The sequence below is a fragment of the Prionailurus bengalensis genome, chromosome E4 (assembly GCF_016509475.1).
Source record: "Prionailurus bengalensis isolate Pbe53 chromosome E4, Fcat_Pben_1.1_paternal_pri, whole genome shotgun sequence".
NCBI lineage: Eukaryota > Metazoa > Chordata > Mammalia > Carnivora > Felidae > Prionailurus > Prionailurus bengalensis.
The window spans coordinates 14,068,457-14,086,027 of record NC_057360.1 but is presented as its reverse complement, the minus strand read 5'-3'; the positions used below and the strand labels follow the sequence as shown (position 1 = coordinate 14,086,027).

The window sequence follows — 17,571 nt, the reverse complement described above, 5'->3', positions numbered from 1 at the left end:
TTTCTATTTCCTTGCAAAGCTTTTCTTTTTTTTTTTTCCTTTTTCTGAACAGGGTAAAAAAAAAAAATCAATTAATTGGTATGATGGCAATCCAAGAATGTGGTTTCCCAAGAGGCCAATAAATGGCACAGTTGCTAAACTGTGGTTAAAAAAACAAGATGTTCCTCTCAAGTGCTTCCTGAAAGAAACTCAGGACCCTGCAATGGTGCACTGGAGAATTGGGGGTAAAGAAAAGCAGCTGAGAGCTAATACCCACAAGAAAAATTCTGAAATTGACACGTCTCTGGAGTGAAGCCAAACACTCATAAAGCTCTAATGTTCTTGTCTTGTCCTCCAGTGGCCCAGAGACAACAGTGAGAAAATACACGAGAAGACTGCATTTCCCCAGGTTAGAAGTCTAGCTTTGTGTTACTTGAACACACATAAATCCCATGTTTTCCACTGATGTTTATTTATGTGGCTTAAGAAAAAAATTAAGTATTTTACACATAAGACATTCAACATGAGAAACGTTGTAAATGAAAATACTGTTTTAAGAATACATGTGAATATATACATTCACAATACAGCTAGCGTAACTATGCCTTTCAGATGGCCTGGAGAAGTCTTGCTTTACTCCTACTATTCCAGTGAAAGTATTAATAGCTCCCCCTTTCAATCTCAAAAGAGTCCTATGTTGGATGATAAATAATATAATCACATTATCTATGGCTCATATTCAAGGGGGTCAAGTAATAAAGCCAGGTATCCTCAACTTTAATCAAGATTATTTTGCTTGTAAAAGAACTTGAAAGTAGACATAACAAGGGCAGAAGTCAAGAACATCAAAATGAGAAATAAGGAAAAGAAAACCTGCTCAAATTTTATCATTTAAAAAGGAATGACTAGGGGTGCCTGGGTGGCTCAGTTGGTGGCTGAAGTTGGATGACTTCAGCTCAGGTCATGATCTCATGGTTTGTGGGTTCGCACCCTGTGTCAGGTTCTGTGCTGATAGCTCAGAGCCTGGAAGCTGCCTCAGATTCTGTGTCTCCCTCTCCCTTTGTCCCTCCCCTGCTTGTGCGCGCGCTCTCTCTCTCTCTCTCTCTCTCTCTCTCAAAAATAAATAAACACAAAAAGTTTAAAAAAATAAAAATAGAAGTCATAACTAAAATATCCTTTCAAAGTACAGATTTCTTTAGCATCAGGATAACTTTAGAATATCTAAAATTTTTTGTAAGTTTATTTATTTGTTTTGAGAGACAGAGTGCACATGTGCAATTGGGAGAGGGGCAGAGAGAGAGAGAGAGAGAGAGAGAGAGAGAGAGAGAGAGAGAGAAAATCCCAAGCAGGCTCCACAGTGTCAGTGCAGAGCCCAATGCAAGGGCTTGATCTCACGACCATGAGATCATGACCTGAGCCAAAATCAACTTGCTTACTGACTGAGCCACCCAGGTGCCCCTAGAATATCTCAATTCTTAATTTATAAAGTATTTATAGAGTGTCTCTTCTGTAGGGTTAGTCATTATGTTAGATACCAAGAATAAGAAGATAAGACATAGCTCTTTTTTTATTATTTTTTTACATTTATTTATTTTGAGAGAGAGAGAGAGCAGGGGAGGTGCAGAGAGAAAGGGAAGGAGGGAGGTGGGGGAGGGGGAGAGAAAGAGAGAGAGAGAGAGAGAGAGAGAGAGAGAGAGAGAGAGAGAGAATATGACTATCCCAAGCAGGCTCCACATCAGTGGTGTTGAGTCCTACATGGGGCTTCAACTCAGGAACCATGAGATCATGACCTGAGCTGAAACCAAGAGTTGCACACCTAACCAACTGAGCCACCCAGGCACTGACATAGCTCTTTTTTAAAAGGAGTTTAGAACCAACAGGAGGAGATTATAGGTTATTTAGGTTATTTACCCAAACAAATAAATTATAAACAGCTACAATCCCATATCATAAATGCTCTGATAAAAGTAAACATAGGGTGTCAAGTGAAGCACTGAAAAGGGAGCAAGGATGGCGATCAGGGGAGGATTCACAGAGGCCGTACAAGATTTTTTAGGAAAAGGATGATGATTGAGCTGGATCATGAAAAATAAGAGGGGATGGAAGGTGAAGACAAGAGGAAAAGGAGACATTCAAAACAAAGGGAATCACGTGTGCAAATGGTAAAGGCATGAAAAATCTGTGAAAATGGTGCAAATCACTTAGAATGGCAAAAGCAAGCACAAAGTGACAACGGATATAGCTAAAGAAGGATTCAGAGATCAGATGTGAAACTAAAAACAACCATAAATGATTTGAGCTTTATTCTCAAGATATAAGAAGCCATTGCATAGTTTTGAGGGAATGGGCAAAATAGATAAATTTTAGAAGGGCTACTTTCACAGCAGTGGGGAGGATGAATTTGATGGAGCCCAGACTGGAGGTGGAAAAACCAGTTAGGAGTCCTCTGGAGTAATTTAGTTTAAAAAATATCTGCGGGGACATAAGTAAGAAGAGTGTAATGGCAGCAGACTGTGGAGTAGATGGTTTCAGTAAAGAGCCTTGAGCTGAAGCTATAGATTTGAGGATCAACATTTTAAGTGGTAGATGAGCTATGGGAGATATGATCTGGCAGGGAGAAAGGACAGTGCAAAGAGAAGAAAGCCAGGAGCAAGCTCTGTGTGACTCTAGTGTTCAGAGGCAGGAAAAGTGGATAAACTCCTGAAGGAGATGGAGGAGGGATCATGAGAAAGATGAAGAGAACCCATGAGAATGGGGTGTCAGCTTCAAAAAGAGGGTAGAGTACAGCACCAGGAATGAGTATGCGTTACATCTGGCAATCAGGCTTCTGGTTGATCTTTGCCATAATTACTCAATAGAGTGGTGGCATGGAAGCCACATTTTAGAGGGTTATGGATTAACCGGAGATAAGAAAATAAAGATAGCAAGCATAGACTACTTTTTTCCCCCCAAGAAGGTTGGACATGAAGAAAAGGAGAATAAGATAGTAAAGGTAGTAAATAGGCTTTGTTATTGCTGTTACTACTTTTAACAGTAAAAGATTATTGAAAGATTGTTTTTTAATGTGATGCAGAAAGTCATGAAATAGAAGAAATCCAGCACAATTCATCCACGTTCCTCAGTGAGGAGTCCCCTGGCGAAGAGTGTCTCCCTCACCATTCTACATCATAGATTCAATAAATATCACAAGGTAGAGAATATTAGATGCTACTAAAATGGCCATTTATAGATTAGCCACCATTTACTGAGCACTTGCTATGGTTAATCAATGTGCAAAGTGCCCCATGGGTTTGAGGCATCATCTTGTTTAATTCTCATGGAGGTGGTAGTATTATTATCATCACCCTCATCTCACAAATAAATTAACAAGACTATAAGGGATTAAGTATGATACTCAAGGTCACATAGAAAGTAAATAGCAGAGCCAGGATCTGAATCTAGACACCTGGACCTCAGAGCCTGAGGTCTTAACTACTACGCCACATTGCTGCTTCCCAGAATGTCCAGGTTCAAGTGGTATTCATTTACAATTTAGAAGAATTTTTTCATTGATATATACAATGTCAATAATTCCCTTCTCTGGCATTATCCCCATCTACACACGGTAAGAAAAATTAGAGCATTCACCTAATTATTCTAAAGTGATGTTTACCTGTTTAAGAGAACGAGGAAAAAAATAGCTGACTTAAATATACTCTTCCTGGCTTCGGCAAACCTATCGGACATGGGTGATAGAAGACAATATCTCTGCCAATCAATCATGAAAGCAATTCCCACTCAGTACTTTTCACATTCCTTCCTCTTGGACAAACACAACGAAGTGAGGGTCAGGAAAAGAGAGGCACGTAGCAGGATAGGAAAGATGGGTAAACCAAATAGTTACTTGTTGGAAAGTTAAATAATTCAAACTTACTTTTTTGGTACACTTCTTGACGGTATTGATTAATTCTTGTATTACCAGATCTACACTCTTCAAGGACGGTCCTTTAAGCTTTACAATTTGTTTTTTGACTATTGCTTCAAATGCCATGTCTGGAGTAAACAACCCCGTCCTGAATGTAAGGAATAAAGCAGCACATTAGATTTTTTAAATTGCGTAATATCCAGTCAGTACTTTTTTGAAAAAGGCTTCAATTGGCATGCTACCTAAAGCAAGCATGTAATGCCCAAGTTTGAAAGTTACATAGTGATTTATTGTATAGACAGTATCATTTGTAATAACATTTTCAATACTACAATTCCTTAATAAATCCCAATCTATAGATGACTAGCATTACGTAAAAACAGTTTCCAAAATGTTTTCATGGACTCTAATAATACGACTTCTAACTAACACTTGACTGTAATTTGTCTCATCTCACAGTTTCACAGCAATAAAAAGCACTGCTACAATAAAAATGGTCCTAAATTTACATTTCTATTCCTAAAGTATTCCAAAAGCAACCCTCTCTTGCCCTTCAGAGAGCAGAAAATAATCCTCACTTTGTGAACGCTGAAATGGTAGCGTTCCTGACTATGCAATCTATTCTTCCTAGGAGAGCTGTATTATAGTGAGCTCAGTGGTTCCCAGTCTGAGGTCCTGGGGTGCTAGAGGAAAAGGAAGACAGTTAAGTGGAACTAACTTTGGGACACAGAATGCCTAAATCATGAATTTACAAAAATAACAAATGATAACCAAAATAGCAAGTATCTTTTCACTCAGCTGGAATTAATTCAAATTGGTGTCCTAACAATGCTTTTGTCATGCTCTTCTCACTTCTTCTTTGATTAACTTCTCCTCCTTGACCACTCAGTTCTGTGGTACCTCTTTTGGGAAATTTAACACTTCCCCTTACAGCAGCTTTATACTGCCCCTCCTAACCATTTACTTAGCACCCTATGTTCGCCTCTATTTCTAACTATAGTGATCATATTATACAGTAATTTGAAATCTCTCCACGTTGGACATAGAATAAAATCCACACCGTTTGGTCTAATATTAAACATTTCCCCCGTCTGACCCTGATTTTCCATTGCAGTTATTTGCCTCCACCCTTTCATGCACCCTACGTTCCAGCCAAACCCAACCATTTGCTTTCCACAAACATATTCATACCAACGTTTCCTGTCTTTGCCTTCGTCCATGATGTTCATTTCACCCTCCCCACAATTTCAGCCTGTCCCGAATCCCACCTGTGCTTCAAAGCCCAGATCAAAAGCAACCACTTCCTACAGCTTGCCTTCTCCAGTCCTGCCACTGACAAGGCCTTCCTTCTCTGAACCCCAGCATCCCATTTGGCACTGCAGTGGTCTGAGCACACACAGTCCCATTACTACACGGGTAGGCAGGGCATTAATGCATTTATCTTTGTTTGCCCCACAAGGGCTGTCTTCTTCCCTTGCTCACCATCGGCATACGGCGCTTGCAGAACAAAGAAGGACCCACAGGTCTGCAGTGGACAAAGATGGCTTCTATTCAAATGTCTAACAGAATCAACTGGAAACAAAACTTGTCAAATGAAGTGTATTTAAGAGGCTAAATAATCATGCCATCGGTGTGTCTTATTCTCAGGACACCGTGTACTTATCATCCTATAGGCAAATTAACTCCAGAATAATAACAATCTCTCCTTTTGGTATGTAAGTAAATCAGAAATTTTCAAAACGGAATTACTGAGCTTTTGCAGTTACATTCAACAGAAATGTATGTGGTAAGGAGTTTGGGGGTTTTTGTTTTGTTTTATTTATTTTGAGACAGAGCACATGCGTGCACACAGGGGAGGGGAAGAGAGAGACAGACAGACAGACACTGTCCCAAGTGGGCTCCACGCTGAAAGCGCAGAGCCCAACATAGGGCTCAGTCTCACTACCGTGAGATCATGGATGACCTGAGCCGAAATCAAGAGCTGGACACTTAACCGAGCCACCCAGGCGCCCCTGGTAAGGAGTTTTAAAAGCCAAGTAAAAGTACTATGTCTTACTTTTACAGTAAAGTAAGTATAAAAATACTTCATGACCCAAAACATGTGATTTGGTTTCACTGCACCTAGCAGATTGACATTTTCGGATACCAGCTCTGCCCAGCTCAAGAGTAAGACATAGTTTCCATACCAAATGCATCCTAGATTTGAGCGAGACAGAATAGAGTTAATAGGGAACTTAGAAATCCTGTTGATAGTAACAGAAAAATACTGGATTTGGTTATAGAATGTTTTCTCCCTTTTATTTTGTGAATGCATATTTACCTATCCTATTTGCAACTTTTAGAGCAGATGTCTGAATTTTAAAATGATAAATAATTCAAATGTCATAACTCCTTTTACATGTACACTCAGCGTCAAGCTTTGCCCTCTCAGGCTCTGTTCCCAAAATAGTCTCAACTCAACCCTGTGGCAGAAGCTGAGATATAGCTGCCAATAGACAGGGGACACCTGCTTCACAGGAGATAATCTATGAAGTAGGCATCCTAAGTTCAATACCTTAAATTCAGGACACTTACTATATGTGCCATTAAATTTTGTTTAGCCTTCTGTACATGAACTCAAGAAATGTGTGTTTTGAGTTTCTTTAAAGAAACTAAATGAGAATAATCCCGTTGCATACAAGGGAAACTTCCACACAAGGTACAAGCTCTACTCCCAGCCTCAGATCCCACCATGCTCCTGTCTACATCCCTGACTCCAGTCAAAAAGCAGGCCCTCTGCTCTGTAACTCCACACTGCACTTTACCACCTCTATGCCTCTGTTCACAATACTCCTCCCACTTTCAGTACTTTCTTTAATCCTCCTGCCTCGACAATCTCCATACTCTCAGGTTTTACACACACGCACGTGTAAACACACAGGACACCGTTGCCTGCTGAAATCATTCTTGTTCTCTAAACAGGTAAGGTTCCACTCAAAAGTCACCACTCTTCATGAATCTTTCCCAATCTTACTCTACAGCTCCAGCCGAAATGTATCTGTCCTGTCTGTGTACGTAACGATTACTTCTGAGCATGTCAGGCCTCCTTCCCCAACATGCCAGGCTCTGGAGAACAAGATCTTGCTCGTTGGTAAAATCCCTGTGCAGAGCACAATGCTGTGAGTGCAGAAAGCTTTTCTGCTTTTTTAACCGAAAAGTCTTCTTTTGTGAGTATGACAATACAGGAAATTAGCACGAAACTCAAACTAGAGTGTCTTATTTCTTACTCCCACCTCTGTATTCTACTCTGCTCAGATGATGAAAAGCCTACTTCACTAGCCATTTATAAACATTAATTTTCTCTTAGTAGCTTCAACTGAAGACAAGGGAAATGTGAATTACTTGCCTGATACCATGTATGTTTTTGATTGCATAGCTTATTTCTCTTCGTAATTCTTTCTCATTGAACTCCATCTGCAGAAGCAAAATGAGCCACAGTTAAAACACTTAATTCCTTTGAATAATATTGTTGAATATTAAAATATGAGGATAACTTGAATTAGTTATTAATAAATGTATACTATGTCTTTCCTAACCTAAACCCAGATGGTCAAAACATCTGTTTATATAAAGTTCAAGGCAACGTAGAACATTGGAGACTTCTGAGAGTTTTAGTGCAGTGGATTTTAACTCTCTTATAGATAGGAGTACTATGCATAAAAGATGCCTTCTGCACATAAATCTGGCCATTCATTTGAAATATACAATACTTCATTCTTTTGCTGAATGTAGTAAATGTATTCACAGACAAATGCATAAATAAGTGTCACCTGACATGCAACAGCAGTCCAGCTGTGCTGAGATTAACAATGGCTGTCTTTTCTCCCTGGCCATTTTAACCACCTGCATTCAAGGCCTCTTTACAAGAGGAAATTAATAATATTTTACCAATCCAATGTAGGACAGATTGCTGCATAAAAATTTCCCAGAAGCTTTAGGTACTTTAAATTTACTTGGAATTAGGATCAAAGTGTCATGGAGCTTAGACCTAAAAGGGATATCAGAGCACATTTGGTTCAGCCTTTTACTTCTCAGATTTGGCTTCTCCAGCCTGTCTATCCATTTCCCCCCTCACACTTTATACCACAGAACGATAAATTGCTTGAGTTCCCTACCCACACCCTGTGGCCCACAGCTCAGCCTTTACCGTTCCTCCCTTCTGTCTGGAACAATTCCAGCCCCGAACCTTCTCCTGCTTCGCTAGTTGCTCATCCTTCTAAACTCAGCTCAAAAGCCAGGCTCCGTCATGCACTCACACAGGGATTCAGGTCCGTAGGCTGTGTTTCCATAGCACCTTGTACTGAAGTTTATCACTTCACTTAGCACATTTTAACGAAACTATTTACCCATTTCCCTCCCACACCAAGATATAAGCACCCTCCTCTGTATGTGAAGCAAGGAGCATAGTCTCTAAAACTATTCAGCTGCCTATTGGGCAATCCAAACTAAACATATCCAAAATAAAATTCTTGGTTCATACCTCTACACAAACTCAGCTTTTATTCAGTTTCCCTCATCAGATGGGCACTAACATTTGCTGTTGTGCAAGCCAAAACCTTAGGGGTCATCCTGAATCTTCTTTCTTGCATCCCCCATATCAGTCCAAGCCCTACTGACCCTACCACCAAAATCACAAATCCATCCACTTCTCTCTACCCTCTCTTCTGAAGCATTTTGACTATGAAGCTAAGAAGATTAAGTTTCAGGGCTTGTCTCTTGCATAAGCACCTTCCAAGACCCTGTGCCTGTGTATTTATAATTTTGTATTCTTCTTCTTCAACATCCCCCCCCCAAAAAAAAAACTGTATAAACGTTAGGCCCCACAGAAAGTGGATTCCTCCCGCTCTGGCTGTACTGGTGAACTTACCTTGTCTCCCTGAATCAACTCTTGCCCCTTTACAATCCAGCCTGCAAAGCATTCCTTTCAAAATCATCAACCAAATAGGGTCCACCTTTTCTTAAAACTCTCCCCTAATTTCTCACTGTTAAATGTAAATGCCTCACTGCAACCTGGAAGGCCCTATGTAAACTGGGAGCTTCCTTCCTCTAAATCCATGGCATACCGGCTCCCCTTCCTCAGCTCTGCCCGAGCTTCATCTATTCCTTACCCACTGTACAAATGCTTGCTTTAGGGCCTTATCCTCGGCTGCTTGCCTTGAATGACCCTCTTCCCCGAGATCCTTACAGCTGACCTCTTCATGCCATTCCGATCATGCTTTCAGTGTCCCCTACTCAGAGAGACCTTGCCTGAAACATCCCATCAAAAGTGGCTCACTCAACCCCTCTCTCTAACATTATGTTACATAATAACACTTGATGTTTTCTTACCTTGCCTATCTGTAAAAATTTTCTGCCACTCCCCACCAGACAGTGCCTCTGTCTTGATCACTGGCATCGAGAATTTTGGCACAGAATAGGTGCTCAAGAAATATTTTTAAATTAATTAGACAACAAATAAATATCATAGGAACTCAGTACTTGTTGAAATACGTTGAAATGTTGCTAGATCCCATTAAATACAATCAGAACCATCAGTAAGAAAATACTTCTCTCCTAAATTTCATCACCTGAGTATGGAGATTTTTGTTCAGAAAACTCTCTTAGTCCCATATCACTCACATAACATTTTACGAATAGTTATATAGAATAGAACATGGAAACGAAATGAAGTGAAAGGGAAAAAAAAATAATATTTGGTACAAACCTTTACTATCTCAAAAGGAAAGCGTTCATGGAAAATACGGTTAATTTTAGCCCCTCCTGAGAGCTCCAGCGTATCTACTTGATCCCCTGACCCTTCAATTCTCTTCTCGAAGTCCACAGCAAATTGCTGAACCATCCTATAATTGTAAAAGAGAAATAAATTCAAGTTAAAGTTATAAGGCTTTGCATTTCTCATTCCAATTTGCTGTGGTTATCCCTTAGAGTCCTTTTCCTAGTGTTCTTAGTGGCACCTACTGGCAGAATGATCCCTGCACTCAAAAATGTAACTATATGAAATACATGCTATCAAAATTTATTTGAGGTGTATAATTAAAATATATATCTTAAATATCTATGTCATTAGATGCATTCTGTCCAATTAGCTGAAATCATAAAATGGTATTTAAAAATACTTAAATAAGTATACTTAAAATACTTAAAGTAAGAATTTAAGTTAAACAATAAAACTGCATAGAAGAATCAAAATGAATCACACTCATCTAATGTCCTAACTGCTCCAGCTGAGCCCCCTCATTACCCTGTGAGCTACTCTCTTCCCCGCCCCCAGGATCACAGACCTCTCGAAGCCAGAACAATGCAAATTTGTGACCACCATCCCCTCCACAACTAGCTCTAGCCTTGTTTTTCAAGGATTCCCCACATTTTAATAATAAAAGTAAAACTCCTGAAGTCATCACCCAAGATTCTCCGTGGTCTGGCCCTGGAGCTCCATCTCTCACTACTAGTCCGCATTCACCTCTAAGCCAATCATAAAGAAGCAATTGGCAGCTCCCTACATGCACCACGTCTCTGTGCTTCTACACCTGTTTTCCTTTCTGCTCAGAATACCATTTTCTCTGCCGCTTGCTTCCTTGCCTGGCTTATTTTTCTGTCCCTCAAGACTCAGGTCAAGCATCAGTGTTTAGGAAAACTTCCATGAGGGAAGTTTAGGAAAAACTTCCCTCTCCACCACCCCTCCTCACTGCCATCAGACGAAGGGCCTCTCCTCTGTTTCTTCAGCTTATTTTCAGCATAGTGCTTAGCAGAGAACATCACCACTGTTCACTTATCAGTCTCTCTCCTAAGGGCAAGGACCATGCATTTCATTTATCTCTCCCTTCTCAATATGAGAGGTACTCAATAACTTCAATAAAGGAATGAATTAAGGTGGTTGGTAAAAAACAAAGAAATATAAGGAGAAAATAACCACTTATATTTGTGATTACTAAATTTAGAAACTAATTTTGATATACTAGTACTACTTCCAAATTTAAAATTTCATAGGAAAAAATTCAAACCATCTAAAACTCGTACTTTTTATTCTCTTTTAACGAAATCCTGGATAAATTAAAATTGCAAATTATTCAGGCCACAAAATTCAGAATATAATTTGATGTAGCTATGTTTACACATATGCCAACACTGCCAATGTTAAGCTAATTTTTAACCACCTGAGAAGGTATAGACATGACACATGCACTGAAACCCTGGGAAATTTTAGAAAATTTACCTCCGGCCACTCCTTTCCTCATACCCTACACTCCAGCCCCCTGGCCCACTACAACAAACCATACCCGAGTTCGCACTATTCTCTGGTCCTCCTCTTCCATCTGACAAACTCTTCCCATACATCAGTGTCTCATTAAATATCTTGTTCTCCGTGAACTCACAACCTTCCTCACCTGTAACTGCTTCCTCAGCTGGGCTCCCTTAACATTTTGTACTTACCAGAAATACGGCATTTATCAGATTTTAACACAGTTGCTTATAGATCTGTTTCCCTCTTTCTATTGTAGCCTCTTCTTGAGGTCAAAAGTCTTTCCAGTAGGTATCAGAGAACCAGACACCAAGTGAAACACAAAGAGATGAGAGGAAAGCAAGAAGAGAGGTAGGCAGAAAGGGGAGAATGAAAGGAGAAAGGGAGAGGGGAAGGAACTGATTAGCTCCCTACAAGGGAAGAATCTAGATATAGAAAAGTCTGTAATCTGAGTCCAATGGAGTCAGAGGCAAGACCAGCATTTGTAAGGAGAATAGTTTCAGGTGGATGTTAAGATAATGACCTACGGCTTACACAGAAATAGCTTTCTTTTCTCTGTAACTTGAAGAGTTTTTATAGGAGCTTAACCAAAGCCAGGAATAAAAAAAAAAAAAAAACAACTAGGAAAGAGTTGAATCCACTCTTTCCTCTGTATGATCCTATAATATTTTTAAATAGGGAAACATAGAATGTTGCATTAAAATCTTACTTAAATAATTTGAGCATTTAGAAATATCTCTACAAAGACAGGAATTATGTCATGAATTTTAAACATCAAATGAAGGGGGGGTGTATCTTGATCAAGCCTGCACAGGAAGAAGGGGGCCATAAGAGGTGGCAAGCATTATCTTTGTAAATGGACTTAGGATGTTCTAGAATATCAGCTGGGCAGGAAGCCTTCTGGTCAAGAGGAACCTGACCTAAGTTGCAGCACAGTAATAAAAAGGCAGGTGAGGCTAGGAAGGGCCAAAAAAGAGAATAAAGATAAAAGGCACAGGAGCTGGCAATTCTCTAACAACTCTGCTGCACCACCTGAGACCTCTCAGGGATAAACCTAGTAATCCAAGGGTAAGATGGAAAGACCATGAAGGAGTAAAAAGATACTTGGCAGTTTTCACATTTGTATTTTTAAACAGCTACATTAAAATCATAACCGAAAAGGAAAAAGAAATCTAAATGTGCCCTTATTGTCCATACTTTATTATTAAAGCCTTGGTTCTCATTCCACTGAAAAATGCACACGGATAAATCACGTGAAATGACTAAAATAATAAAAAGATAATAAGTACGAGTGACATCAATAGAAACAGTTGTACAATACAAATGACATTTTCAACAGGACCTTTGTCCACTTCTAAGGGCTAAGAGGAAAAACGCTGCTGAGTTATCATTATTGGTTTTACTCATTTTTGGAATCCAGTTATAAAAGTACAATGAAATTGGACATGGGGATGAATAATTGGTAAATTTATAGTAAGAGAGGAAGATCCACAATTATTCTTCAAGACCACATAAAGACCTAAGGCCCATTGTCTAACATGCACCAAGTGTCATATACTTGCTTCTTCTGTTACACCTAGAAAATAGCATGACAGACAGACTGAGGCAAGAGCAAACTGAAGAAATTAGTTTCAAATGCTGAACAAGGGAAGGGAAAGGTGACTCACTGCAACAACGCTTTGGTCTTCCTGGTGGGGTCTTCGGGCTTGAAGTTTTTATGGGCTTCCACTTCATGTTCAATGGAGAGCAACTGTCCCTGTAGTTTGTTCCTGAAGTTCGGCAGGGTATCTCGAATGTGGTTGGTAAGTTGCTAAATAAAACAAAACAAAATCGTACAGATATAACAGATTAAAGATTAACTCATGAGATAAAAACGGACCTTTACTGTTTCCCTAATCATTCAAAACTTAGAAATCAATTACATATATACACTTGAGACTAACTCTGTAGGTAAATAATGAGAAGAAGCTCCAGTTCTCTCCTCCATGGCCTTAAGGACATGCTCAAAATGCCTTCAGTTGGAGTCACTCACTTGGGCTACCTCTTTATGCCTGGAAACACCCTTGTTAAAATGCACACAATGTTAATAATGAGGCTGCCTAATAACATTTTTGCATGAATTAATATATCAGATGGAACCTTAAGTTAGAATTTAGTTAGAAATGAAGGAATTGGGGACTTCTAGGTGCTGCTGGATGTTTTCAGGACCATACTGGTGGAACTCATAGGTACCTGTCAGTTGTTAACTTCTAAACTCTGCAGCTCAGACAGTGTTTCCTCTTGCCCTGCCTCTAGCGCCAGTGCAGTGGTGGGTGTTCAGGGGCTTCTGCCTTTAGCGGTTTTCATATTAAAGCTCCATGACTAGCAAAGGAAAGCTCTCTCTGCTGCTGCTGCTGTCTCTACCTACCTGCTTTGGCCCCTCTGTCTCCCTCTCTTTCTGCCTTGCCTCTCTCTCTTTTTCTCTCAAAAAAAAAAAAAAACATTAAAAAAAGTAAGGGGAATAAATATTCCCAGACTGACTGAAGAAACCATCTTAATCATTTTTTATGTTTATCTGAGGTTACTATACTTATTTAATTGTTGATAGTTCGTAACTATATTATACCTTTGCGCACAGTATGATGTATGTTATTACCCAGCATATGCTATTTTTATAGCTCTGAAGCAGAATGTAGAGGACTGCATTCCCAGTAGCAACATCACAAACCCCCAAGTCTAAGAGTAACAGTAACCACGAGAAACCAGTAGCCACCTGTCTGCCATGTGAGTGGTAAATGATAAAAACACATGGTTTCCACTTTTTGCTTCTTAGATATCTCAATAGCAAAGCAACACTGTGGACCACTCTTAGATTCCTAAAAAACTTCTTTCCTTGGCTTTTGTGGCCCTAGATCCTAACATTTATGGATGTACCTTCTCCATCTCCATTGCCAAGTCATCTCCCTCCACCAGACCTGTAAATACCAACATTCCTCAAATCTGATTCCTAATCTTCTTTGTTCACACTCTGTTCTTTCCTAAAGGAATCTTATTCCACCCATAGCTTTAATAAATATCCAAACACCTGTGACTACCAAGGTGTTATCTACAGACCAGACTTTTTATTTTTGCTATAGGCATATGTATTAGACCATGGACTTTACTTCTCTTAGATGTGTCAATGACACCTCAACCCCAGCATGTCTGAAATCAAGCACCTAATCTTCCTTTCAGAGCTCTCCATCTTGGAGACATCATAACAACCTGGGAACTTGGAGGTTATCTTTGACTTCATCTCTCTATCACTCACCAAAGCTAATCTACCACCAAGTTCTTGATTTTCCTAAACATTTCTCAATTCTGTTTTTTTCATCTTCACTGGCCCTAACCAAGACCAAGCTACTATCATTTCTCATTTTGACTCCTAACTTCTCATGTCTAGTCTTGATCTTCCTACCTGCAACTTCCATGATCATTGTTAATCCACAAATACAACTGTGTAATTTGCCTATTCAGATGTCTTAAATGACTCCCTACTGCTCTTAGGATAAGAACAAAAATCTTTAACTTGCCTACAAACATTACAGGATCCAGCCTCTGCCTACTTCTCCAAATTCATCTCTTATAACTCACTCCCTCATTCTCTGCCCTCCAGCCATAATGACATTGAATTCCTCAAAAGTGTCATGTTCTGTTCCAGTTTTTCACCATAGAAACTGTTCCCCAGGGCCCAAGGTACTGGTGCACACAGTGAATCAGCCATAAAAGTATCCTATTTTCAAACGGTTTGAAGATCCCTGAAGCAGTAAAAAAGAAGGTGATTGATTATCCAAGAAATGAGAGATCTTCAGTACAAAATTCATTCAGTTTTCAGTCATCCAGAATCCAATTATGTCATAATTTAGGGGTCATTTGTAAAACAAAATGGCCAATTATATTCTTTCTATTTTTCTAGTATTCACAACCTAATTTATTTCCAACCTTATCTTCCTAATCATCCTAATGATTTTTCTCTAAGATTTTTTTCAGTTTATTTGTGTTTTTCATAGATAAATCCAGGCATGAAAGTAATAATCTAAAGAGAGTTTTACCAATACTAAATATATTTGTGGACTATTAGGGTTTTTGCATGACAAACTAATGTTCTTTCTCTAAAATGCATTCATTCATATTTGTTAAATGACACAAGCACAGCACCACCTCATGGCTTCTAAATACTCATCTACCCATAAGTAAAAAGCACAAATTTTACATTAGTCTATGTTATGTCACAAAAAATAGAAGTATACCACTGCCTGTTTTTTTTCTTCCTAAAACTTGTTCAATTGTTTTGCCTAAATGGTTCAGGTCCAATGTCACAAGTAGCCTGCTATTGTGTTAGTCTCTACTGACACCTTCTAGGAGCAAACAATCAGAACATGCAATAATGACTTGATTAATTGACTGTTAAAACTCATAAATAAAAGTTAAAGCATATCTTATAATTCTGTTGGTCAGAACAGCTGCTCACCATTTGGTCAATGTAATCAAAACTCAGGGAGGAAGCCCTGCACTCACTAAGGATGATGCTTAACTTCCCCAGGAGATGGAGAATATATGGAAAAAAAAAAAGTAAAAAGTAAATGTACTGAGGTTTTATGGAAGAAGTATGTAAGTGCATGGAATGTTGGAAGATGGGGACCCAAGTCTATCTGTGCAGAGAAAGGGGTTAATCTGGAAAAACTTCTTAGATGAATGGAGATCAATGAGCTTACAAGGATTTCTAACTTAGGGAAATCTAAGCTAACTATTACATGTTGACATTTTGAAACCAGATCCCAACAAATCAACCTTTCAGAAATATACAAGTTTAATTTCTTACGATAACTACATATTGTGAGTAAAATGGGCGCTGATGTATACCCTTGTTTACTGTTCCTAAATAAGTATATACTTCTGCTTTGAGCAGTATTATTTGAATAACATTAAAGCAGATTCTACTCACTGAGAACAGTAGGAATGTGGAACTAAATATTTACATTCGTTTTTTAATTCATATCATTTAAGCTGAATGTCTTATTTTGGAAAAAAATGAATATTAAAATGAAATACGAATTCTAATAGTGACTTACATATTTCATAATTGTTCTTGTTGCTTGAGAAAACATTTTTACCTGATTAAGGACCTTCTGCAGGTGTGGGGTCCCCATCCTATCAGCAATATGTCTGTAAGCTGGGTGTGAGAGGAAAAATTTCCTTTCCGCCAACATGGCAGCCTTAATGTCCTTCTTCCCATCTATGTCCTTCTGGCTTCTGTTTACCACCCCCACGTAACCTGAAACACAACACATACAATGGGGTTTGGAATACTTTTTGTTGTTTATTCTGGGAAGATTTCAAGGCTCTTGAAGAGGCTGAATAAGCCAGGCAAAATTATTTTTAAGGACTGAAGAATTGAACCCTTTACGAACTCAGTTTGAGACACCAGTATTTAACAAAGGCTGGTTCGTGTGGCTAATGATAATTTCTTAGCATTAACACAATAATGTCTTTTTCCCTTAAAAGCTCTGTACATTTTAATACAGTGTGTCTCTTAGCAGTTTTGTCATATGGTGGGCAAGTAAATAAGTCACACTTAAAACAGAACAGTATATATTTATGCAGTCTATGATGAATATTTATAACCCCCTTCAAACCCTTCCTTTTCCTGTTTTCCTATTCCTATTATTTTAAGAAATAGTTCTCCTATTGGATCATTTTTAATATATCACTTGGGAACATTATGCCACTCCATAAAAAGTATAACTAATCATGAATACATTATTCCTCACAACTGTGAAGGCATAAAGCCAAGCTTTGCATTGGTTTCCCAATCATTTCTCTGCTACATCATCAAAGCAAATCCTGTATAGGACACAGTACGTTACCCCTGCGAAGAGGCAGAAGCTTGTTCTCCAGAACATCCCTGGCATCTGTTCCTTCATCCATAAGATCCAATTTGGTGATGACTCCAATGGTTCTTAAACCTGTATCACAAACCAACCCACTTTATTACACAGTATGCAGAAGACTAACAAATTTTAGAGACATATATGTCCCAAGACTAAATGCAAGGTACTCATATTTCTGGTCCTTTTCCTATTCCTCTCTCTTATTTTGTTTTCTGATCCACTGCTATCCCAGTCTGGTAAATTTTGATGTGATGAGCAGGAGAGTTTTAAAATTACCCATCCAGGGGCACCTGGGTGGCTCAGTTGGTTAAGCATCCAACTCTTGGTTTGGGCTCAGGTCATGCATGATCTCACAGTTTGTGAGTTCGAGCCCTGCATAACAGGCTCTGCGCTGGTGGCACAAAGCTTGCTTGGGATTCTCTCTCTCTCTCTCTCTCTCTCTCTCTCTCTCTCTCTCTGTCTTCTTCTCTCTGCCCCTCCGTCTCTCTATCTCAAAAATA

General features: G+C 39.1%; 1 protein-coding gene across 7 annotated transcripts in view; it reads right to left on the bottom strand.

Moving 5' to 3' along the window:
- The window catches only part of DNM3 (dynamin 3), a 557,387-nt gene that overhangs the window by 344,644 nt on the left and 195,172 nt on the right, over positions 1–17,571 (bottom strand). For all 7 annotated transcript variants that reach the window (XM_043568980.1, XM_043568982.1, XM_043568983.1 and 4 more), the window contains exons 5-10: positions 17,048–17,146; positions 16,295–16,455; positions 12,830–12,972; positions 9,627–9,762; positions 7,269–7,336; positions 3,893–4,031 (exon numbers count right to left, since the gene is read on the bottom strand). In XM_043568980.1, the coding sequence (XP_043424915.1) occupies positions 3,893–4,031; positions 7,269–7,336; positions 9,627–9,762; positions 12,830–12,972; positions 16,295–16,455; positions 17,048–17,146 (746 nt within the window). The remainder of the gene's footprint in view (positions 1–3,892; positions 4,032–7,268; positions 7,337–9,626; positions 9,763–12,829; positions 12,973–16,294; positions 16,456–17,047; positions 17,147–17,571) is intronic.